This window comes from Ylistrum balloti, unplaced genomic scaffold, assembly GCF_031769215.1.
Source record: "Ylistrum balloti isolate Yb309-2 unplaced genomic scaffold, AGI_CSIRO_Ybal_v1 Utg370654, whole genome shotgun sequence".
Classification (NCBI taxonomy): Eukaryota; Metazoa; Mollusca; class Bivalvia; order Pectinida; family Pectinidae; genus Ylistrum; species Ylistrum balloti.
Window position 1 is genome coordinate 463,957 of NW_026782397.1, and position 25,558 is coordinate 489,514.

General features: G+C 33.0%; 1 protein-coding gene across 1 annotated transcript in view; it reads right to left on the reverse strand.

Moving 5' to 3' along the window:
- Positions 1 to 4,888: 4,888 nt before the first annotated feature.
- LOC132557274 (calcium-activated potassium channel subunit alpha-1-like) overlaps positions 4,889 to 25,558 on the reverse strand; it is a 92,073-nt gene continuing 71,403 nt past the window's right edge. The window contains exons 18-26 of the mRNA XM_060221762.1: positions 19,659 to 19,815; positions 19,127 to 19,351; positions 18,712 to 18,913; positions 17,975 to 18,073; positions 17,579 to 17,709; positions 16,831 to 17,025; positions 16,428 to 16,598; positions 11,955 to 12,021; positions 4,889 to 8,800 (exon numbers count right to left, since the gene is read on the reverse strand). Coding sequence (XP_060077745.1) covers positions 8,721 to 8,800; positions 11,955 to 12,021; positions 16,428 to 16,598; positions 16,831 to 17,025; positions 17,579 to 17,709; positions 17,975 to 18,073; positions 18,712 to 18,913; positions 19,127 to 19,351; positions 19,659 to 19,815 — 1,327 coding nt within the window. The 3' untranslated portion in view covers positions 4,889 to 8,720. The remainder of the gene's footprint in view (positions 8,801 to 11,954; positions 12,022 to 16,427; positions 16,599 to 16,830; positions 17,026 to 17,578; positions 17,710 to 17,974; positions 18,074 to 18,711; positions 18,914 to 19,126; positions 19,352 to 19,658; positions 19,816 to 25,558) is intronic.

Genomic DNA, 25,558 nt, shown 5'->3' on the forward strand with positions numbered 1-25,558 from the left:
TGGTACAATATGTAATGTGTCGTCCCCATGTAGTGTGTTGGTACTCTATGTGATGTGTCGTCCCCATGTAGTGTGTTGTTACTCTATGTAATGTGTCGTCCCCATGTAGTGTGTTGGTACTCTATGTGATGTGTCGTCCCCATGTAGTGTGTTGGTTCAATATGTAATGGGTCGTCCCCATGTAGTGTGTTGGTACTCTATGTGGTACTCTATGTAATGTGTCGTCCCCATGTAGTGTGTTGGTACAATATGTAATGTGTCGTCCCCATGTAGTGTGTTGGTACTCTATGTGATGTGTCGTCCCCATGTAGTGTGTTGGTACAATATGTAATGTGTCGTCCCCATGTAGTGTGTTGGTACTCTATGTGATGTGTCGTCCCCATGTAGTGTGTTGGTACAATATGTAATGTGTCGTCCCCATGTAGTGTGTTGATACTCTATGTAATGTGTCGTCCCCATGTAGTGTGTTGGTACAATATGTAATGTGTCGTCCCCATGTAGTGTGTTGATACTCTATGTAATGTGTCGTCCCCATGTAGTGTGTTGGTACTCTATGTGATGTGTCGTCCCCATGTAGTGTGTTGGTACAATATGTAATGTGTCGTCCCCATGTAGTGTGTTGGTACTCTATGTGATGTGTCGTCCCCATGTAGTGTGTTGGTACAATATGTAATGTGTCGTCCCCATGTAGTGTGTTGGTACTATATGTAATGTGGCGTCCCCATGTAGTGTGTTGGTACAATATGTAATGTGGCGTCCCCATGTAGTGTGTTGGTACAATATGTAATGTGTCGTCCCCATGTAGTGTGTTGATACTCTATGTAATGTGTCGTCCCCATGTAGTGTGTTGGTACAATATGTAATGTGTCGTCCCCATGTAGTGTGTTGATACTCTATGTAATGTGTCATCCCCATGTAGTGTGTTGGTACTCTATGTGATGTGTCGTCCCCATGTAGTGTGTTGGTACTCTATGTGATGTGTCGTCCCCATGTAGTGTGTTGGTACAATATGTAATGTGTCGTCCCCATGTAGTGTGTTGATACTCTATGTAATGTGTCATCCCCATGTAGTGTGTTGGTACTCTATGTGATGTGTCGTCCCCATGTAGTGTGTTGGTACAATATGTAATGTGTCGTCCCCATGTAGTGTGTTGGTACTCTATGTGATGTGTCGTCCCCATGTAGTGTGTTGGTACTCTATGTGATGTGTCGTCCCCATGTAGTGTGTTGGTACAATATGTAATGTGTCGTCCCCATGTAGTGTGTTGATACTCTATGTAATGTGTCGTCCCCATGTAGTGTGTTGGTACAATATGTAATGTGTCGTCCCCATGTAGTGTGTTGATACTCTATGTGATGTGTCATCCCCATGTAGTGTGTTGGTACTCTATGTGATGTGTCGTCCCCATGTAGTGTGTTGTTACAATATGTAATGTGTCGTCCCCATGTAGTGTGTTCGTCCTCTATGTGATGTGTCGTCCCCATGTAGTGTGTTGGTACAATATGTAATGTGTCGTCCCCATGTAGTGTGTTGGTACAATATGTAATGCGTCGTCCCCATGTAGTGTGTTGGTACTCTATGTAATGTGTCGTCCCCATGCAAAGTGATGGTGCACTATATGAAGTGTTGTTTTTATGCAGTGTGTTGCTGCATCATGTAATAACTGTAATGTTTTGTAACATTTTATAATATATTTCGTCACCAAATTTGATTTTTTTTCTCTTACAGGGAATAACGTCTTAATTTACCTTGTACAATAACAATAAATGAAAGGTCCATGTTATCAATATTTTAGACTAACGAATAGAGAGTCATTTATGTATGTAATATGTATTTCAGTGTAATGTGGCTACAGTTCAGTGGGTTCGGATTGCCATGTCAGATAGCTATTTTCCAATACCTGTTTATGCATCTGACATATTTACTTTCAACCCAAATACACGTGCCAATGACTTACTTCCATATCGTCAACCTGCATGACTTCGAAAAAAAATCGGTTGGAATGTTGGATCGATATGATTAATTCAGAAAAAGTCCGAGTGTTTTCCGACTAGTGGTGTGGGAAGTGGTTAAAGGGCGACAACCGCTATAAGACCTTTGGATTTCTATAACTAGTAATTGTATACAAGTAATACCTGAAAAGAAATGAAATGTGTTTTTCATTTATCTTATATCATAATTTTCCTGATAACCAAAATTTGCTATCTAAAATTTACCTGCTGTAACGTTTTCGACACTGAGTTGAATGTAGATCTACACGTTTCCTATGGTTCAATTTGTAACACTCATGAAAAATACATTTGTTGCGCTGCATCTGCCATGCAGGTAAGAATGGTACATGTTGTTCTCAATGCAAGATCTTAAGAGACGACTGGACTTTGAATCATTTCTCTGCTGTAAAGATCCTTCTTCTTCTCCATGTCTCCTTTGGCAGTACTTTACTCCTGTGAAGAAGGCTTTGGGTTCTGTCCTATGACCGCGACATTCCATAGCCTTTAAACAGGTACAATAACAAGTGGCTTGACGTTGTCGGTATAACATAACTGGGTGTGTTTCTTGTTGGGGTATTTACTTCCACACTATCGCAGCCTCCCAACAACACATTCACTCAACACGCTGATTAACTCACTCGCATACACCTTACAGCTGTTGATAGGACGTGAAACATTGCATACAAAAAACAAAAAACAAAAACAAAAAAGATCTTTAATTGGTATGGAATTCATGGGCGAATAGACATAAGCTCGAGGTCACTATGGATTCCGGTCTTCCTTTATCGAAAATTTCTGTCTACAAATGATAATTTGATATTAATATTCAAACTTATTAAGCTGTTATTGGTATTTATTTTTTAATGACTGTCGATATAAATGTAAATATTAGCATTGAATGTTTTTTTTATACAGACATAAATATTCTGTCTACCGTCCTCCGAAACCTACCCACAATTCAAAATTATTGATTCAGCAATTGACACCCCATTGTCAGAATCACCTGCCACATATATTTTTGCTGTTTTCGACAGTGACGGAAAACAGCTGTACTTCAGCACGTGCCGAAATTCGACAGAATTACTCTTAGAATTTTCTGAAATATTACGTTTTGAAAATAGAAATAGTTGTTGAAATAAGCAATTTTACATGTCGCTGTTATATCCGATGAAGTTTAAAACTGGAGCAGGCAAATTTCTGCGTAACGTCAATGTCAGGTATACACAGATTCAACAACAAAACTGTTAAAGTTTCATTAGTCTGATTTTCAATCAATGTTATAGGATAAATAGAAAACATGGGCAGTGTCTTAAAATATAAACTGCATTTTGGCTCGGGACAGAAACACAAGTGACTCACCAGAAGCTCGCCAGAAGCTCGCCGCTTTTGTCTTTTTCACTCTCACCGAAATGCAGCTTATATTTTAAGACACTGACCATGTATTCTCTATATATGTAAACAAAAAAAACCGCCTTCAGCTGCTCACATCAATACACAAATAATTTTATTCAAACGCACCAATGAACACAAATGTGGGCTATAGATTCAGTTTTTATTATACATATTTGTACATGACCGATCGATGGAACTTGTCGGTTCATTCGCGGATTTGGATTTGGTGTTTCAACCAAACTTTCTCCTATATCCTGCCCTTCCTCTGTCTTTGATAGAACTGTTTCCAAGATTTTTTTTCTCCTAAAATTTCGTCTATTTCGTTCAAATGAGCTGTTCTGTTCTACTTTGCTCTTGCAGACGGTAGTCGGGTGTCTTCTGTTGAACTAAAATCCGGACTCAACAACCCGGATGAAGGGTATCGGTCCCTCCCATTTTCCGACTAAGCGTCAAGATAAAAAAAACCCAGCAAAGTAAAATTAAATATTAAAACAGGCTGGTTGTCATTGGAACAAAAACGTAAATATAAAATTATCTGTTTTCCTATAATAGTTCACGGTTTCTCCCCGCGATACCTACAAGATATTTTTCCTCAACGTAACATCCATATCCACGATCACCTTATCCGTGTCGGCAATAATTTTCGTCCAATTTCCTGTCGTACGATTTTATATGCTATTTTTCTGCCTTCTGTATAACTGAACTTTGGAATTCCTTGCCAGACTTAATTAGAAATGATCCATCGATTCTTAGACTGAAAAGTCACCTCTTTGATCATCCCAACAAAGTACTACCTTTCTATTATATCGGTAGCAGGACATGTCAAATTCAACACTCTAGATTGAGAACGGAGTGAAGCTCTATCAGATTCTACATATACTGTAGAAATCTCGTTGGTAGCCCCTTATGTTCGTGTATGGAGAAGGAAGAGACAAATGAACTCTATTTATTACATTGCAGTGTTTTCCGTCCACCACGTGTACATGTCTTTGCAGCAATACTTCATCCAATCTTAAGTAAATTATTTGTACTCGGTGATGATGAGTTATCAAACGAAAATCTATTATTGTTTTTTAATGTACGCAAAATTTCATCCTCAGATCGGACAGATGTGAAAGAGAGTTCTTTGTTTTCTCTCAATACACGCATATCCAGGTCTTTCATTCAGCGTGGACTGTATATATATGCACTTAGTATATATTTCAAAATTGTTTCATGGTATATCTGAACGACCCAGCTCCCTTTCTCCCTCTTCTACTCCTAAAGACAATACACCACGAGTATTTCTGGGTTTTTTTTCTCCTCATATATTACGATATATGTCCTTAATTTAGATTGTGTTTTCTCTGGAAATGGATTTATATAAGTTGTAAAACTTGTTTCTGTATCCAATTTCAGTAACTTGTTTGATGTTATAATTAATGCAATGTAAAAAGAAGTGAAATAAAATGTTATAAAAAAAATAAACAAATAAATAAATACATTTAATGGACAGACACACACGTAAGTATAAAAGTATCATTTTATTCAGAAATACATATGGTAACACATAGCTCGTGAAATGCAAATGTTCAAAAAAGTATTTGTAAGTATTCTGATTTCTGTTTTATAGGAAAATTGATTTATTCGCCATTAAAAAAAAACGGCAATACATCTAGATCCGGTGGCATGATATCCAAAATGAAAAAAAAATATAAACTTTACCAAAAAAACAAGACTTAAATAAAAATAGTGTTAATGTCATCATACGAGATAACACGTACTCTGAACATTACAAAGTAATATTGTTTGTAATCAGTTTCGTTTCTAAAATAAAATGACTTAGAAAAATAATTCGAGGAATTGAATCATAAAACATATGTTGTAGATCAGACAGAAGCCAACAAGATCCACTGCATCCTATGAAATATTTGGGATTCACGTCTATATAAATAAGTCTTCGTTTGAGTTAAACGGTTTTTGAAAACCGTCAATCGTGATTCGGAAAATAATCGTGGGCCAATTAGCTTGATATACGCAAGACACAGTCGGTTGAGTTGAATTTTTAATAATATAGCACAGAATATTGACACAGAGAAACGCTGTTTTAGCACTTTCACGTTAAATATCTATCATTTATTTGTGAATCGTATGTGTCACCATTGTTAGTGTAATATTGTACTTTAGTCTTGAATAAATTTTAGATAAAAATAGCTAAATTACATTTGCTGTGATACATATATAAATACCCTGTGTACAGTGTCTCCATTTTATCAAAGATAAAAAGGGATATACACAGACCCATTCGGAAAAAAGGAAAGAAAACGTAGATTTGTTTAAGGACTTTAGAAATTATCCATCTGCCATTTCAACAGTTATTTATCTTCAATTATTGCAACAATAAAGGGAATTTATATCGCGTACGGAAAACAAGCACGACGAATATCTAAAATAGACACCTGTATACTATTTGATGACGTCAGAGCACATGTGATCACTCTGAAAGTGTTAGTAACATTGTAATATATACATTTGGTAACATAATTTTGAATTAGAGTTTCAAATTATAGATCTGTATGCAGGATGGGAATGTTGATAGTTACAAGAAGACAATACTAGTTTTAGTTTAAAATATATACATGTACGAGAACAAATAGGATCTTTTAATCAATTTAACAACTGACAAGTTTAATTTTTGAGAAAGGGGAAAGTAAGGAGATTAATTGATAAATACGTATTATATATGTACAAACAGGAAGTGAACGATTTTTTACAATACCAATATATCATGATGTACAAGTGTATTATCTATCATAACACAACATTTTATCATAGAAAAATAAATGTAAACCATGGGGCAAAAATATCACAGATATGATCACAATACAATTGTTCAAGGTTACAATCCGTGTTGTACAGAACTTAAACTACAGTAATGTCTTCACGGAGAAAGACGCCGACCCATCACAAAATTACTTCACTCGATGTTGGTACATATTGGTGCCGCTAGTCATGCTGTACTGACACATTGTAATTAGTCAAACCTCTATATTTATGAACAGACTACAAGTATTAAATGCAAATAATGAAAGCAAAACACAAACTTTTATCACTGAATTAAATCTAACAATCACTAACGAAGTTATTTTTGTTTGCTAAGTGATACATAAAGACAAATATTTGCTAATGTTAAATGGATGCTAATAAAATATGGATCTACGTCCCTCAGATAATGATTACAATATGTTTTAGAATTAAAACTGACTAATAAATTAAGTGACATTTCATGAATGACACCAAAAAGTTTGAGACTATAAAGCCAGTGGAATTTGCACAACGCAGTCGAAATTAGGTACATCATTCAAGCAAAATGCGTCAATGTTTGAAAAAGGTACACAATTTATAAATCATCCGACTGATGTGAAAAAATAATTGTAAGCCAAACATTTTTCCATCGGAAAAATAGAAATACATGGGCATAACATTAGGGTTTTTCTGAAAAAAGCCATTTTCACACTAAATCAGATTTTTAAGCGCGAATTTATATCAAAGTTAGTTACAAGAAGGAATATTTTTTGAATATCCAATGACATCAACAGGATCATATACATCGAAAAAAAAATGCTTTTTGTTTTGCCCGGCATGGAATAGTGCCATTTTTCACAGAAAAAAATAATATTTGCATATGATATTTGACCTTTCGGATAGCCAATCCGCAACTATGTCACAATTAAAGTTCGTCTTCTGCGTTCCCATTAGATGGCATGAACACCTGACAAAACTATATAAACAAATGATTTCTAAAGATGCCAAGCACAACCTTGACACTATAAAAAATAGTCGAAGATAGTACAGACAATAGCTTAATAAAACATCAACATTTGAATGAGGTCAAATTCTACACTACGATTTGCGAAACCCATAATACTGTTTTTTATCAATGAACTTTCATAATTAAATATTTGTAACTCTGCTGACGAAAAATATGATTATCAGGAAAATTCACCAACTATGAAAAAGTAACATGTTCAGAACGCGGTCTTTAACGGTGTATAACTTTAAGTTATTTTGTGATTTTCAACCCAACACAATCGTATTTTGTCAAGAATGTACATGAATTGAAGAAACCTGTTAAAGTTCTTTCTTTCGGGTTGAGTAAAACACCGCTTGAAAGGGAATTTCCATACAAAAAATTTGCACTTGAATATGATGAAGGCAATAATCAATCTTATAATTTGATTATATTTTTTTCGTTATTGAAAATAGAACAATGTTATGTAGCACTAATTTCCAATATAGAAAGATGATATAAACCACTGACTTAGATGTCATAAAAAAGAGAGAAAACAATAGCTCTAAACTCCGGCAGAAAAAGCGTGATTTTCTAATGGAGTGTTGATATTTGAGTATGGTGTCCATGTGTGACGAGACTGTGTAATTAGAGCGTTGACGCTACTGTATGTGGTCTTGTGTGTTGACACTTGGGTTAAGCACACAAGTTTTCTCTCTTTATCACACAGCACACACAGAAGTTGGAAAAAGTATAAGAACAAAGTAAGGCGTTAGGTAATAGTTGTATAAAATTGTTTTCTATGAAAAAAATGAGAAGCTAAATCAGCCTCTTCCGAACATATTAGACTAGCAATGTATTAAGCATAAAAACATGTGCTGTTGTAAATTAATGTAGACCCAAATAATCATATTTGATAATATGGTTTGTAAAAAAAAGTAATATACAAAACAGTTAAAGCATGGTTCGGAAAGACCAAAGCTTCCAAGTTAATGATATTTTATGGTACGCTAATAACAATGTTTATTAAAGATGGATACCATACACATAATTAGATAAGCTTATAAGAGCATTAAACCACATCTAACAATTAAAGACAACTTATTGCACGTCATAAAAATGGAATATAAAAAATTAAACTAGTCATTATCATCTCGGAGCATGAAGCGTCTGAGTATTTCACAAAAGTCTGCCAGTAAAGAGGTGAACAATTCGATGGGTTGAATAATCTTCTCTTTGGTAATCTTACATGTCATTATTTCACCTTTAATTGACTGACTTTAGATTTCGTTCAACCTCGTTTTCCTTCCCTATACCTCATTTTGTTTTTTACGGGAACGCTTTTAAAGTGACTTTCGCCTTTGCTTATTGTCATGTAATTTCAGAGTTATTTTTTGTGCAAATGTTAAATGTAGGACATTTAAAGTAAACGTCCCTTTGGATCTATACACAAATATGAATCCTTCAATCAATGCACAAACAACAACTCTATCAGTTGGTGGCAGTTGAAGACTTTTTGCAGCACAGAATGACGTACATGATTTACTGGATTTGTTCCACCTCGGTACTATGTACCCGACTCCTGTTTGACGTCGGTCTTGGTGTTTTTCCTTGAAGTGATGGATTGAAAGGCATTAGGCAGAATGCCTGCAATGAAAAATATAGAGCATTGTGTCAGAAATAAGGTTATTTCACCTTCTATCAGATGAATTCCTAGACACCATTTATAGATATATTTTTCTTAGAAAGGAATACCAACAAAGATAAATAATATATTGTTCAATTGCTTTATGAAAGAAACCTAATCTTAATGGACAATGTCCATTTATTGAAAGGTTTGAGGAGACAACATAACACAATAATAGTTTTCAGACTTTATGCTGTAATTGTGGCAAGTGCGGCCTAGCTATGATTCGATTCCATCGTGACTATTTCCACAACTACCCAGCATGCAACATTTCACACCAGCCACGGACACGTGTTGCACAATGGTACATGTAACCGTGGCAACAGCATGCATTGACAGGACAGTTCACGTGTAAATTATCAAAGTCATCACAAGATCAGGATGGAAAAATGTAAACAATTCATAGATATAGGCGTTTTGGAATGAATAAAAAACACTGGGGATATAATCCTTTCATTATTCATCAGTGTCTAAGGTGAACGTATCACTCCTTTAGAAGCTGCCAATCGTTATTTCAAATACACTATAAAGACATATCAGTCTTATGGGGTAACCTCTGGAAGAGTCAGCTGCTGAGGATAAAAATTGGCACAAAGAAAAGTCTGGAACAGAAACCCATGTCATTTTTAATGATTTTTTTTTCGTTTGAAATATTTAAAGCTGATGTCGGACACAGCCCCAATCTTTGCCATTACTGCTTAAAAAAGCATGCAATGCAACGCAATAACAGCAACTCCGATTCAGGAGGATACCACGATATGGAAACATTTAAACAGTGATCGGATCGAATCATGTATAATGCCATACAAAGCGACAAGGCATACTGCGCAACGAATCGCGTTTGGATAGAATTTGGACACCATAATGATATAGAAGGTATCCGATAACCAAGAGAAGACAACAAACAGAAATGGTAGATAAATTGAAAAGCGATCAATCACCTATCAAAAACTCGACATTTTAAACAATACTTTTAAGAATACATACACTCAATCCTGGTTTTATCAACCCCGGCTAAATTTCTCGTGTGTTGGTAGTATTGCGCTGTTCAGCAGTACAATTAGAAAAGCGTTTACCACCATTTGCTATGGGTCATATAAAATAACTATTTTTGTCCCATAATTAGTATTTTTAAACTGTCCAGTATCATAAAAAGAACACACAGAAGTACACAAAACTAACTTTATTTCCAGAAGGTACGCGAAAAGATAATTGTATTCGAAATGAATTCGTAAATTTTATTTTACAAAATGATGGTTTTTGATGTCTTATATACATTTCCAACCCTCACTTGAATTCTAAACCGTATCGTAAGGAACAGATTCAAGTCGCATTAAATCTAACCATTTGACCATTGATTGTCGTGTAAACACAACTTGGATTTTCTAATTTATGTGTTAGATGTTAAGTTAAACAGTTGTGAATGTGATACCTACCTGCTCGGTAATAATGTACAATATCTAAATATTCATTATCTATCAAACTCTTTCACTAAACAAGCTGTTTCAAACGTCCAAGTGGTACCTCCGTTTTATTGTTTACAAGATTCATTTTAAAACCAATTTTCTTTATATTTTTTGTACAATCTATTCGATATATTGCCTAGTATACATACAATGTTTGCTGCTGACAGTGTAACAGGGGTTTGTTTGACAAAGGATGGCATCATAGCAAAGTTTCACCGGATAAATGGTCGCATGATTACAACTGATTCACTATCCCATACACCGTAGAGGGAATTCTGAATCGCAAAAAATGGTATAGGTAAACATCAAGAAGGAGATTTCACACGCGAAGATTGGCATCAGAGCGAAGTTTTACCAGACAAATGTTGATTGGAAAAATGATAAAGAAAACATCACGAAGGAGTAGTCACACGCATCAGAGCGAATTTTTACCAGACAAATGTGGATTGGAAAAATGATAAAGACAAACATCACGAAGGAGTTTTCACACGTGAAGAGTGGCATTATAACGGACTGTTACCAGACAAATGGTTACAGTATCATAAATATGATAACTGGTTCACTCTTCAATATCTAACAGCAGAAAATCTGGATTGGAAAAATGATACAAACATTACGAAAAAGGACATTCGCACTTGAAGAGTGAAATCAGATGGTTACAGTATTACGAGTATAAAAGTTGGTTCACTCCTCAATTCACAATAGAAGAAAATCTGAATAGTAATAATGAAATTGACATGACGAAGGAATTTTCACACTCGAGGAGGTAATTACTTCCATGGATAAAAAACAATCGGGTGGTGCAGTAATAACATCAATAATAATGTTACTTTTCTTGATAATGCATAATCATCTTATACCTTACAAACATATGAAACATATTGATGAAAAAGCTTCTATAACTGAATGCAAAATGCCCCAGTCATTCAGTTTTAGATTAAGATTATGAAAGCACTTGCAAACATTACTTTAGTAACTATTGTGCGCTCCACATACAGGTGACAAACTATGATTAAAATAATTGGTCTTCCAGCTATTAATTTTGAGACAAATTATGAAACAAAATTAAATCTACGTAAGTTAGTCTAAACTTAAAGGAAATAAATCTAATGATATTTAAGTCTGTTAAATAAAATACTAAAAACCAACTGAACTAAGTGTCCTTTCGTTTTCCGTAAACTTATTCAATTTTCTCTTTATGAGAATTTAAAATGAAAATGAAATATTCCGTAAACATGCATAGATGACTAATTAGAATATATTTAGTCTTAAAACAGTACATCTATACTTATCACATGTATAGTTAAATGCATACTAAATATAGATACTATACTATCCCTGCGGATGGTTCCATACACTAAAACACTAGAACTCATTCAGGATCAATATGATGGATTATAAATTTTGTACCTTATCCACCAACCTGTATATTCTATACAGACACCATTAATACATTTTCCGTGTATTTGCAACCTACCTTGCATTCTGTAATGAATAAAGAAATAATTTGCTTTTGGACATACACAAGTTGGAAATAATTTTGCATGCAAAAAAGCCATTCTATGACATCGCCACAAATATTGAAAGCATAGGAAAACTGCCAAAGCTTTACATATTCTACAGAATACGGACATACATATCGGCTTACTTTTCTCATTCCGACTTGTTGAGGTATTGGAACTTTGTGAGAGATTGCATGGCACAAGACAAAATACCTAAATAGTAGAATGAAAAATATAACAAATTGTAAAGTTAGAAAGACATGGTAATTGGACAGTACATTCACGAAAGAGTGACCATTCGAACTTTTGTGACAGAGGTTAACCTCAATGACCTACATAAATTATTATTTGTTATGAGATTGAAACACAATGGAGATACTTATCCGTATTAAGCTATCTGTTCTAAACCATTCATTTCTTTCCTTAATCAAACCAATTAATGTATGTCAACACAGTTCAAAGGTCACGTCCTGCACCAATGTAAACACCAAATAGCCTCTTTGACATGAAGGTGACACAAGATATATATAAATATAAGTAAATGTATATACACACATTTAAGTAGAATAAGTGTATCGTGAAGGTACATCGATAATATTAATAAGGTGTAATTAATAAATTCAGGGTGACTGGTATCTGTATCAAGATATACACTTTTGTAGCAAACATTTTTATTCATTCATCAAAATGATTAACATGGTTATCGAACATTGTGGGTCAAATGTTAAGAAGTAAAAAACATGAAAAGGACATTCTCTATACTGTATGTGTACTTAAGACAGCGGATTTTTATTTCAGCTCTTTGGGCGGGTTCGACGTATCTCAGTGTAATCTGAAACTCGCGCAAAGACGACCAAAATTCAAATCAGCATTACTTTTGATTCGCACTATTTCTATATGACCCTTAACAGTGGCCACGTGCAGGTAAACTATCATGAAGCATCCTATACTATATAGGTGAGGTAACCTACCAATAGTTATGTATTAAACACTGTTCAACACTGAATCATTGAACATATTGCATTTTCATGTCCAATAAAATTATATTTTAGCGCTGCGCAATAGCGCAATAAATGAGCGCAAAAAGGCGCTGATATTAGAATAAAGCTAAAACTAGTACATAAGTATTCAAGGAACATATTTGTTTTAGTGTAATCAAATCTATTATATTAGAGAAGTTGTTTAAGTGTGATCAAATCTATTATATTAGAGAAGTTGTTTAAGTGTGATCAAATCTATTATATAGAGTTGTTGTAGTTTAAGTGTGATCAAATCTATTATATTAGAGAAAATCTATTATATTAGAGAAGTTGTTGTTGTTTAAGTGTGATCAAATCTATTATATTAGAGAAGTTGTTTAAGTGTGATCAAATCTATTATATTAGAGAAGTTGTTGTTTAAGTGTGATCAAATCTATTATATTAGAGAAGTTGTTGTAGTTTAAGTGTGATCAAATCTATTATATTACAGAAGTTAAGGGGGATCAAATCGATTATATTAGAGAAGTTGTTGTTTAAGTGTGATCAAATCTATTATATTAGAGAAGTTGTTGGTTAAGTGTGATCAAATCTATTATATTAGAGAAGTTGTAGTTTAAGTGTGATCAAATCTATTATATTAGAGAAGTTGTTGTTGTTTAAGTGTGATCAAATCTATTATATTAGAGAAGTGTGTTGTTTAAGTGTGATCAAATCTATTATATTAGAGAAGTTGTTGTTGTTTAAGTGTGATCAAATCTATTATATTAGAAGAAGTGTGATCAAATCTATTATATTAGAGAAGTTGTTTAAGTGTGATCAAATCTATTATATTAGAGAAGTTGTTGTTGTTTAAGTGTGATCAAATCTATTATATTAGAGAAGTTTAAGTGTGATCAAATCTATTATATTAGAGAAGTTGTTTAAGTGTGATCAAATCTATTATATTAGAGTTGTTGTTTAAGTGTGATCAAATCTATTATATTAGAGAAGTTGTTGTTGTTTAAGTGTGATCAAATCTATTATATTAGAAGAAGTGTGATCAAATCTATTATATTGTTGTTTAAGTGTGATCAAATCTATTATATTAGAGAAGTGTGTTGTTGTTTAAGTGTGATCAAATCTATTATATTAGAGAAGTTGTTTAAGTGTGATCAAATCTATTATATTAGAGAAGTTGTTTAAGTGTGATCAAATCTATTATATTAGAGAAGTTGTTTAAGTGTGATCAAATCTATTATATTAGAAGTTGTTGTTGTTTAAGTGTAATCAAATCTATTATATTAGAGAAGTTGTTGTTGTTTAAGTGTGATCAAATCTATTATATTAGAGAAGTTGTTAAGTGTGATCAAATCTATTATATTAGAGAAGTTGTTTAAGTGTGATCAAATCTATTATATTAGAGAAGTTGTTTAAGTGTGATCAAATCTATTATATTAGAGAAGTTGTTTAAGTGTGATCAAATCTATTATATTAGAGAAGTTGTTTAAGTGTGATCAAATCTATTATATTAGAGAAGTTGTTGTTTAAGTGTGATCAAATCTATTATATTAGAGAAGTTGTTGTTTAAGTGTGATCAAATCTATTATATTAGAGAAGTTGTTGTTTAAGTGTGATCAAATCTGTTATATTAGAGAAGTTGTAGTTTAAGTGTGATCAAATCTATTATATTAGAGAAGTTGAAATCTCGCCAATATATTGATTTCTTATCGTGTGACCTTGTGTATGTGATACAGCATTTTGCTGCATGCCTTTATAAAATTGATCTTTAAATATGATGTGAGTATAAAAATTTTCGAAAACTTACGAAATTGAACGAGACGATTTGATTTTAAATGCTAGAGCAAAAAGTCCAAATATTCCTTGTAAAATATGATTTTAGACGTTTAATCAAAGTAAAACACATAATATATCAGTGATACTAACAGCCGGTGCTGAAGTTAATATCACTGTACTTGATACACGTTTTAATATTACTATTTTTGAATCACAATTTACCCTGGATGTCGTTGTTTGTTCTAGTATTTGTTTATTGTTTACTGCATGGCAATGGTTATGTTTGCTCAATCGAACAGGGGAAAATCCATGCACTTTTGTTTGCATGCACTACTTCATGGAGTTCTGTGATTTTAGTTCATGCTTTCAGTTCCATTTAGTTTAGTCATTTCCTCAAATAAACTATTTTAAATAAAAAATCTATAGAATATTGATATCTCTTTAAACAAGTTTTGTTAAAAATAAGAAGAAATGTATGACTGATCTATAATGTTTTATTAATTCTACATGCAATTAAGATATAACAAATACATTATTGGTTAATTCTCCTGCAGATTTTTAATAACTGTATCTAAAATATTTTTTTTGCATTTTTTGAGAGGTCACTTTTACGGAAGTATTCAAAATTTTGAGATATGCAAGAATGATATATATAAGCGGAAAAGATAAGGTATCATGTTTGGATTTGGCATTTGAAATTGAAGATTTGAAGATGCTGTTCCCTAACCAAAATGAGATAAGAATCACAATTCAAAATTTCAAAAGAAAAAAAAAAGAAAAAAAAAGAAGTACCTTGAACATATATAAATTATCAAAATATACTTTCTGATATAAACAGCGAACATAATTTAAAAACAAAAAAACACGTTTTATTTCAAATCCTGTTACACAGATATTGCTTTCGTTTTCAGCATCAACATCACTTTTATCCAGTATCTTGTTTTACCTATTTATTTCTTTGATATTGTCTGATTCAGAATTCACCTCAACTTTGAAACAAAATGTACAAATGTACATTATCAACATTCAAATATTTTCTTTATAATTAAAAGGTATCAGACAAAACGAAATAAGGATGTATTGCAACACCGATATTATGAATATTATAAAAATATGAATTTGGTGAAATGGATATTGAACAAAAGGAGGTACACTTGCCAAATATGTAACAAATACATTAATTTTCAAAGTTAAAAAAAATTATCAATATTAATTATCAAATTATTTCACTTTTATGTGCCAATTTGGGCCCTGGTAATTACAAAAATGTGAATTCTGTCAGAAAATATTTGACATAACAGGTGAAAGCTACTTATAATATAGAGAATTAGAGACAGAAAGTTGATGAAAAACATGAGTGATCTAAAGGACATGAAGCGTATGGGGATTACTTACACCTTGACACATAAATACTAAGAGTAATCGATGTGATAAATGTAACCTATTGATATTGGAGTTAAATATACATATACAATTCTCATTAACAAAATGTACTACATCGTTTGACTGGTTAAATATAGAAATCATATTTTACTTCTAAATTTCACAAAGACATTGTTTTTATATAGATAATGTTGAATCACTTGATTATCAATGTTAACATGTTAATTGAAGATAGTCTTAATGGCCAGATATTTAACAGGTCATGGTGAAAGGAAACTGCACCATACGATGAAGAAGTTATAAATGATAAAACTAAGAATATGCTAATGAGAAACAACAAATAAACATGACATCACAGCAACCGCAAAGATGAACTGTTTAAAATACAATGGACAATATGAAGTTGTAATGTGAAAAAATGTGAGTATTAATGTGAAAATATTCTGACACATATTATGTAAGTAGAACTCGTGGTATAATTACCTGATCGGTTGGGAGAAGAGGAAAGTCCTCTGCAGGGTTGGTGATCACATAGCGCTTTGATGAGGGGCTAGATTGGCTATCACTGGTATCTCGGAACCTATACAGACCTATACATAGGATGCCATGGTGACGCAACGCGTTCACAAAAAGTTCGCCGTAATGACCTTCATCCTGGGAAAGAAAGCTAAACGTAAATTCTGTCATTTGTTTAAATTTTAAACATTTAATTTTTCATAAAACGTCTGATTTTTATTCCGGATTTAATAAAACTTTCATTACCTCAAAACAAAACTTTAAACATCAATATCTGGTTACCCTCGCTTTTTATTATGCTTAATGCTTAATTGTACTGTATAACGCAACCGAATATTAAACGTTTCCTTCCAATTTTGAAAACACTTACGCCGTATGCAGCCAAAGGTCCGTCGAACAGAGATACCTGGGCGACCCGACATCTGTCCCGATTAGACAGAACATTAGGTGTACAGTAGCCTCCCCTCATCCCCGCTCCTTCTGCTAGAATCTGCTCCAGTTCCGGCGTGGCTCCGCCGGTGATGAGTGTCCGGATCAGAGTCAAGGCATTATCATTGAAGTAACTCTGCAAGAACATTAACATCCTTATTTCAAATTTATCATTTTAACCTTATCCCGTAAAATACAGGTCAGTACAATCATCCCTACATTACTTGTGTAAATAACTATCTAACATGCAAACGATAACTGTTGACATTTGATATTCATACAGTTATGTCAATAAAAATATGATAATACTAGATATAAAAGCTTCTGAAAATTGTAATACAGAAATCATATTGTTGATTAAATAATGTTTTGAATATATCGAATATAATCTTAAGACAAAGAAAAGTGAGCCAAATAATATGGAAAACGTTAAATATCAATATTATCTAATGAATCAGACAATGGCTGTTTATATAGTAGAAGTCATTTAGCTGTTGGATTTTTTAGTTTACGAAAGAGTATTCCCTGAACAACCAAGTGAAATTTCTTCCTTTCTTAAACAGAAATATCACGAATTATCGATGCGGATACACTGCCATTGCAATCTGCAATATGAAGGAATATAATGAAAACGGAAAAACATATCTTATAAGAATGATATGAAAGCAATTTATCTACAGGTATCTTACCGTACTCATGAGGGAGTCAAGTACACTAACAGCAAACGCCGTGCCACAGGCGAAAGGCTGAGTCATGTACAGCTCAGTATCCGGGTCATCCTCGTCGTCCTGATCAAGGAACTGCACGTTTGAGTCGTTCGCTAATAAGATATAATTTACAACATTCATAGAGATAACATTTTGTTTGTTGAAATGCTGTTTTTAAGGTAAACTTTTCATGTCGAAAACGTATTTCTACAAATGCATAATACAGTTTCTGACAATGCCTCCAAAACATGTTCAAAATATGAATTCAGTATGCAGAAGTACTTGTCAAGTGATACATGAAATGCAAGGCTGATTTGTCAGAATAACGTGACCAGATGTGTTCTACTATCTGCAATACACCCAGAAACCAATACTGACCGAGTTCCGTGATGAGGGGTACGTTTGAACCACACACTGATCCTCGTCGAGGCATCTTTGCTGGACTGCCCATCGGTGAGAAACCAGGAGGGAGGAAGCCTGATCATAAAACACACAGACAATTGTCTTAAAAAATGTTGTTAAGGGGCAAACACGATTTTTTTTTACTTCTTGATAATTCTTAAAAATACTATGGAATATTATATTGATTTTACTTTTTAGAAATATAAAGGTCATTAACACGTCAAAAACAAAGAAATGTATCAAAGGATTTTCTCTTCGATATAATATCAATTCAATAGCGACTTGATATTTTAGGAAAGGATTTTTTTAAATTTGAGAATATGCAACTAATTGTGAAATATGCCGAGTAGTTCAAAGAAAAAAATCCTAGTACCGAAACCCAATCAAGAGAAAGTCACGCCACAAGAGAGCTTGTGGGGAATAGGCAATGCTGTGTATAAGTAATATTCATGAAGGATTTCTTTTTATTCGCGGTCAATAAAGTTAAATTAATATAAAAAAAAGAAAACACACAGCAAATATTTACTACAGTGAATCTAAAAATGTCTGTTATTAATAATGCTTTCCTGTTAAAACTAAAGAAAAATCCACGAGAATTCCAATCCCTTTGAACTATCCATTTAGAGCTAACGTAAAATGTTAACTATAGAGCATGGGAACACTTACAAATATATATTTGACTGAAGGTCCATCTCCTTAAGATTTAAACTTACCCGCCCCAGGCTGAGCGGAGGCCTGTAAAAGCCCTATGCTATCATCAAATGTCATGGCTTTGATATTTAAGGAACATAGAATAGACTCTTTGTCCACCAGATGAGGATCATCAAGGTTTTTATCCTTAGCTGAGACGATCACACACATATCACAGAGGTTCACATTGACTGCCCGTAGATTGGCACGGTTGAGAGGGGATCCCTGTAATAAGAACATATATATTTAAGATTATCCTGGCTGAGATATACGAAACAGATCAGAAACAATCGTTAGAACCTGATTTCGCCTTTTGACTAAAAATCAATTTGAAATATAAAGATACATTTGTAAGGCGCGAAAATAACGAAAAAGTACATTAATGTGAAAATGTATTCTTATTGTATTCAACCCAACACAAATATGATAATAACTTACAGGCAGAACGGTCAACTTTGGAAAATTTTGTAGAGTTTTCCACTCTCTCCTAAGGTAATCGAGGTTACCTACGATCACAACATGCTTGAGCTCTGCATAATGGAAATTACTCGCCCGAAGGGGCATCACTAAGTTCCTCATGCCAATCAGAGGAGAATTGGCGTCCGCAAACAGGCATACCACAACGTGATTACACAATACCGTCACTGAAGCTTTGTCTCGATCCTACAAGCAAATCAAACAGGCAAGACATTGACTATGCGATAAAAGAGACTAAGTATCTGTTTCGGACCGTAAAACAGGACTTCGATCATTTTGTATGAGAGACCATTTCTTATCTAGGCATAATGCAAAATAAAAACGTAATGAACACTATTTTTGGAATCAAAGTAAAATGGACCGTTGATAAGTCAACGCGGAGAAGCGGTAAGAATCAAAATTTATGATGTCAACAAATATAGAAATAGTTTATGTAATATACAATATAACTCTTTGAGTCAAAGAATAAAAAGTGGTGAAGCAAACGTTATACCATCAATGCATCTTCCAGTGGTCGAGACTGACACCAGTGGAACATTCCCGTAGAATCAAACTTTCGTGGTTCTTCGCTGGGGCCAGCATCCTTCGGCCAAATGGGTTCTTTGCCAGCCTCTAGTGGGGGGAGTGTAGCTTTACTTGGGCTTTGAGGCCTAATGACGCAAATATAGTAGTGTAACTAACAGAACTGAATGCGAAGCTATTCTAACTAAATAAAGTTTTCTCTCATTATGGAAAATGTCCTAAAATTTTCATAAATGTAAACATATTATCAAAGACACAGAAAATGTAATAAGTAAAATGTTAGAATTTTAAAAAAATTGCTTTTTATATAGTCTCCTAATGAAGACTTGTCAGTAGGTTTTTATCAAATTTTAATGAAATAAGAAGTGCTTATTCTATTGAGAAAAAAAATTATTAATGAGAGAAAGAATTTTAAGACGTTTACCATAATAGGATGAAAGTTATCGGAAAATAATAATAGTCCTATGATGACGGTGCCATGGAAAGTCATTGAAATGATTGTGCTCTCTACATATCAAGATTCCGATCTTAAAAAAGATTTTCACAATTGATTTAGAAATCGTGGAGAAAACGTAAAATAAGAAAATATAACAATTCAAAGAGTGCTTTACAACGGTTTCGATAATAGTGTTAAAATCAAGACAAAGAAAACCATTAAAATTATTGAAATAAAAATTTGTAGTAAACTGTTTCATTTATTGTCTATATCAAGTTATATTCTAGTAAATGACAAAAAATCGTAATCAAAAGTGTTTTACAGTAAAATTATTTGTACAAATTGTCAAGGAGAAAAACTAAAGAAATATTCAAAATATCATGCAAAAAAAAATAATAATAATAATAATAATAACGTTTTTTTCTAATGCATCAAAATTGAAATTTCCACACATGCGTCTACTATGTGATATTAGATATGATCTAAAGTGCAACGAGGTAGAAAAGATGTTATTATTCAATCCAGTGAAAAGGGATAGAAAATACTACATAACAGATATAACAAAATTATCAACAGGCTAACATTCCATACATAGAAGTTAACAATCGATTGAATGAAATAATTAAAATGATGTATATATCTAACCATAATTCCATGCCCTCGCAAAATTCATATTCAATATATGGCATATTCTGACGACAAACAGAAAAAAGAAATGTCGGAATTATCTCCCTTGTAGCGTTAATATCGAAAATAACATTTCTATATATTGATTGAAGTTGTTCGTCTTATTTTTTTTCTTAAAGAGGCGATAAAAATATCCTGCTTGTAATGTTCATGAAGCAAATGTATTTTATCAAATAAATATATGACAATACAAAAAAGTAGAAACCAATGAAAATGAAATTGTATAATGAAATAACATAACCGATGTTGTATTGTGACACATTTGTATAAAGCGACACATTTCAATCTGTGTAAAATAGTTGAAATCGTTGATTATCTAAGCCTTTATTTAAAAAATGAACCAATTTTAACAATTCATAAACAATAACATGCAAGACCAAATCTGTATTTGAATGCATCCTGCTTAGGTGGAAATTGATCAAAACTGACACACTAAATGACTTGCCATACACATTTAGTTAATGGGGTTTTTTTTAATTGACAAAGACTGTCGTGGAAAAAGTTTGTCTAATTTAAAAAAAAAATTTGATCGTGGAGTTTCTGAAGAAATATCTCATTATGATAACCGCCTGAGCAGACTGCATTCATAAGCCGAACACGCGTAATAAAACGCTTTAAAATTAAATGTGCTACTTAAACAGATATAAAAAACTGTTCCGGTGCTTGGAAACAGTATATTATCAAAATCATTCCTAGATTTTTAATGATGAATGTGAAGACAGGAATGAAACATCAGATATGACAGAAATGAGCGGCATGCGTAGATCTAGAATACAGATAGAAAGACAGACTGAATTGAATCTTGTACCCTTTGTTGTGATATGATGGTTATCTACAATCATGAATGGCCAATATGCTTGTTTGTCTTCACACAACGTATCACATATATCATATATGTTCCTGATAAATAAATGTACCAATAAACTGAAGTCGTCTTTGACGTAACAGCAGTAAAATCAAAGCCATTTCGGTGTGATGGCATATAATCTGCTACATGAGAGGTCACGTCCATGATAAAAGACGAAAAATACGTATTGGGTACAAGGGGTACAAGAAAAAATAGTTTCAGATCCAATTTTTCACACCAGCACCAGATTCTGTGAATGGTCAGAAAACACTTTTTATTTTCACTGATTAAAACCTCATTATCACAGGAAGTGATTTTCATTTGCATTTGCAAAATGATATTCAGTAAATATTTTATTTCTTTATTTCAAAATTTCCAGAATATTGTACTGATGTTACCGGAAAGAATCTACCACTATGAAACCACATGAGATGGTTGCTGTCCGTTTTCAGAAGAGCGAGAATTAGCAGAAAAAACTAAACAGTATTATTGTATTGTATTGTGCATGTGATAGGAAATGGAGAGGTCAAACCTCCATCCAAACAAGACAAAAGCCGTGGATATCTTACTCTTTTGTCTTTGACCAAAGTGTCGCTAAAGCCCTGTCGGTTCAATGTACAACAAAATATTTAACATTAGTAAACCGTACACAAGTTATACAGCTTGAGATGATTTATAGACTGTAAATGAAATATGATTAAATTGATTGCTGTGCCTTTTCATTGGAATGTTTCTGGCACCAAAAAGATATTTTCATGAAAACAAATATGGGACCGACAAGTGTCAAGAGAGCAAACAAATACGCAACACATATTCTTGTAAAGGCATTTCATTTACAATAAATATCCAGGCAGAAATTAGATGAAAAGTGAAAAAGGATAGCAGATTTTTTGTTAGAAAAAGAAGTATCATTATAGTGAAATTTTTGCTGTCGTCTTATTCTCCTCTAACTATAAAACGAAATCTTTTGTTTTACTTAATTTCATTTCAATCCCATTTCCACGTGAAAAAATTGTAATTGTTGACAAATATTTACCGTCTTTTCATATCAAAGTTATAGATACTTAGTGTTCATTTTCATCTAGTGCATGGAGTTAAAACTTTAGATAAGATATAAAAATTAATATGAATCTCCCGAGACCACTTTTTAGACCAATGGAAAGTATTTACAATAATCGAAAGTCGTATTCCAGTGCTTAATAAAAAAAAATAGACAAAAGGCTAATGGGACTAAACGCTCATCGGTATTCAATATTCATGTAATATCATTATCAAGATATCTATTTGAGAAACATCTAAGTCCATTCAGTTCCGGATCATTTGTAAGGAAGACTATCATTAAAGATATACATTTTGTGTTTATAATTATGACAATTTCTTTCATTTTCAAAGTTCGGAAACTTATATTGTTATTCAAATGGTATCATATTTCTGCAGGAAGTATAAAAAAAATTATACTCCGTCCTTGCTGGAGTGGATAGGGGTCCGAAGTTAACAAAACTTATTTTTTTATAACGACCGTACCACTCGTGTAGCGTAAAAAAAGAAAATGTCAATCTGTCAACATATTCATTATCCAAAATTCAAATTCTATTAAACAAGGGAAAATATAACAAAACAGAGATTTACACGGAGACTCCTGTAAAAGTACAATGAGAAAAAGATAAGATGTTCAGGAAGAGAAGGCGTCTTCTGCTTCATCGACGACAACGTCTTTCGAATGGTGATTGTAACCATAAAACAAAATAGTTAATTACTCGTCAAAAAACACCATTGCTTATGGTCGTGAAAAAGACAATGGACTAGTGGCCATCACAAAAGGTAGGTTATTTGGACTTCTTCTCATAAAGTATCAAAACAACTTCAATTGATTTCCTCTCTTGATCATATGTGTAACATTCACACATCTACATAATTGAATGCTTTTCATGGTGTTTCTCAAAAAACGGTTAAAAAGAATAAATCAGAATGAAATAATGAGAGAACTATCTGATCGGAAGCTGTTTACTTTTATGCTAGTGATATGATTTCTAAAAGTAATGTAGTAGGAAATATATCGAACTTATACATGAGAATATGCATTTAATATTCCATCCATACGACAGATAATTATAACATTGTGTAGAAACCAAAATGGATCAGTCACATGTATCGATAATATCAGTTCCTATGTATGTATTCCATACGTCATGCATATGACATGCTTTGGTACTCGTTGCTACAGTCCTATGTTACTACGTTGATTACATAGATATATTCATAATACCACATACACTGTACAGAATACATCAAACAGCCATAAAATATGTATCCCTGGCGTTTTGGCGTGACGACGAATGTTTCACTGTATGACACTTTAACTGTACAGTAAAACGTTGTATGCCGTAAGTCCAGCATTCAACATTGACATCAATTGCAATACTTAACTTACGTAATAACTATGATATCTGATTGAAAGTCCCTCTAAGATTTTCATGACTTCCTCTCGAAGGCCTACATTTATTAAATCAAAGTGATGAAAGTACTAAGGCTAGTTATAGTAAGTTCTTTGAAATTTTTAAATGCTTTGGAAATATGTTCAGAAAAAAACCCACCACACTCTTAGATGCAGTTGTCGGTCTTATCCTTTTTTCCTTATTTGCTTTGTCTCATCAACTTGAATAAATTGTAATTTTTTGTGTATATGTCACTAATCATAGTCTATTCATAAATATTAAATATCAGTACACATCCCACCACCAGTTATTAATACGTGCACTATCAATCAGGTTAATTACAGTAATGTAAACCTACCCATCTACCTACCAAAATTGCATGGAGTCGTATAGTTTGCTTTTACAGACAATAGAATGCAACTTTCTAGTAAATGACATTTTAAAATTAATCAAAGGTGAAAAAAATCATGAACGGAAATTATATTTTCAAAATTAATCCAAATATCCACCTTCTGTTCAACCTCAATTTGATTCTAATGTCCGAAAAATTTGTTTTCATCTGTGTAGGGATTTATACGGCAGCATTTGGTAGGCATGAGTTCAGAAAGAGACTACCAGATACCTAAGTCAATCTTTATCTCAATACCCATTTAGGTCACTCTTTTTCCTTTTCTTTTTTCCTTTTTCTTTTCTAAAACAACAACATCCATAGCATACTTAAACTTTAGCAGATTGTTTAACTACATCAACAAATCCTACTTGCATTACTTTACTGCTACCATGATTAAGAACCATGATTACGTTCTACAAACAAAATGTAAGATTTCCAGAAGGATATATTTGCAGGCATCATCAATCAACTTTCAAATATCGAACACGTCCACAAGCTGACAACACAAGCTATAGAAGCAGCCACGGAAACGATGAAATACCATAATGTTTAATAAAAACCTGTTGTAATGATAAGGATCCGTTTCAAACTATAGCACATCCATGTTATTATTTCTTACATTGAACAAAAAATATCATAAACAAGGTAAATAAGCTATCTCTCTTACACAACAAATTTCTGCTCAGCCTATACTAATCCGACATCGCCACATTGCTACCCTAACATAACAACACAATATAATTCATTTTGCGAGTATTTGTTTACAGCGTCAATGCCAGCCGGCGAGTAACTAATAATTTCACAACAGTTTCAACTTGGATCCAGAACTTGTTTGTCTTCCCGATGTTAAATTAAAACAGTACATTTTGAATTAACATTGTCCGATATCTTGATAATATTGCCTGCTTCAAATTTTCCTTTTGAGCGTATCTGTACAAATGAGTGAATGCAATTTGAATTAAATAATAAAATAAATAAGACTCGATGGGACAAAACTTTTTTCGTTTAAGTATTAGGCAGCGTATGATATTTCACTAGGGAACTTTTTTTTCTGGATCCAGTACGATTTGATTGT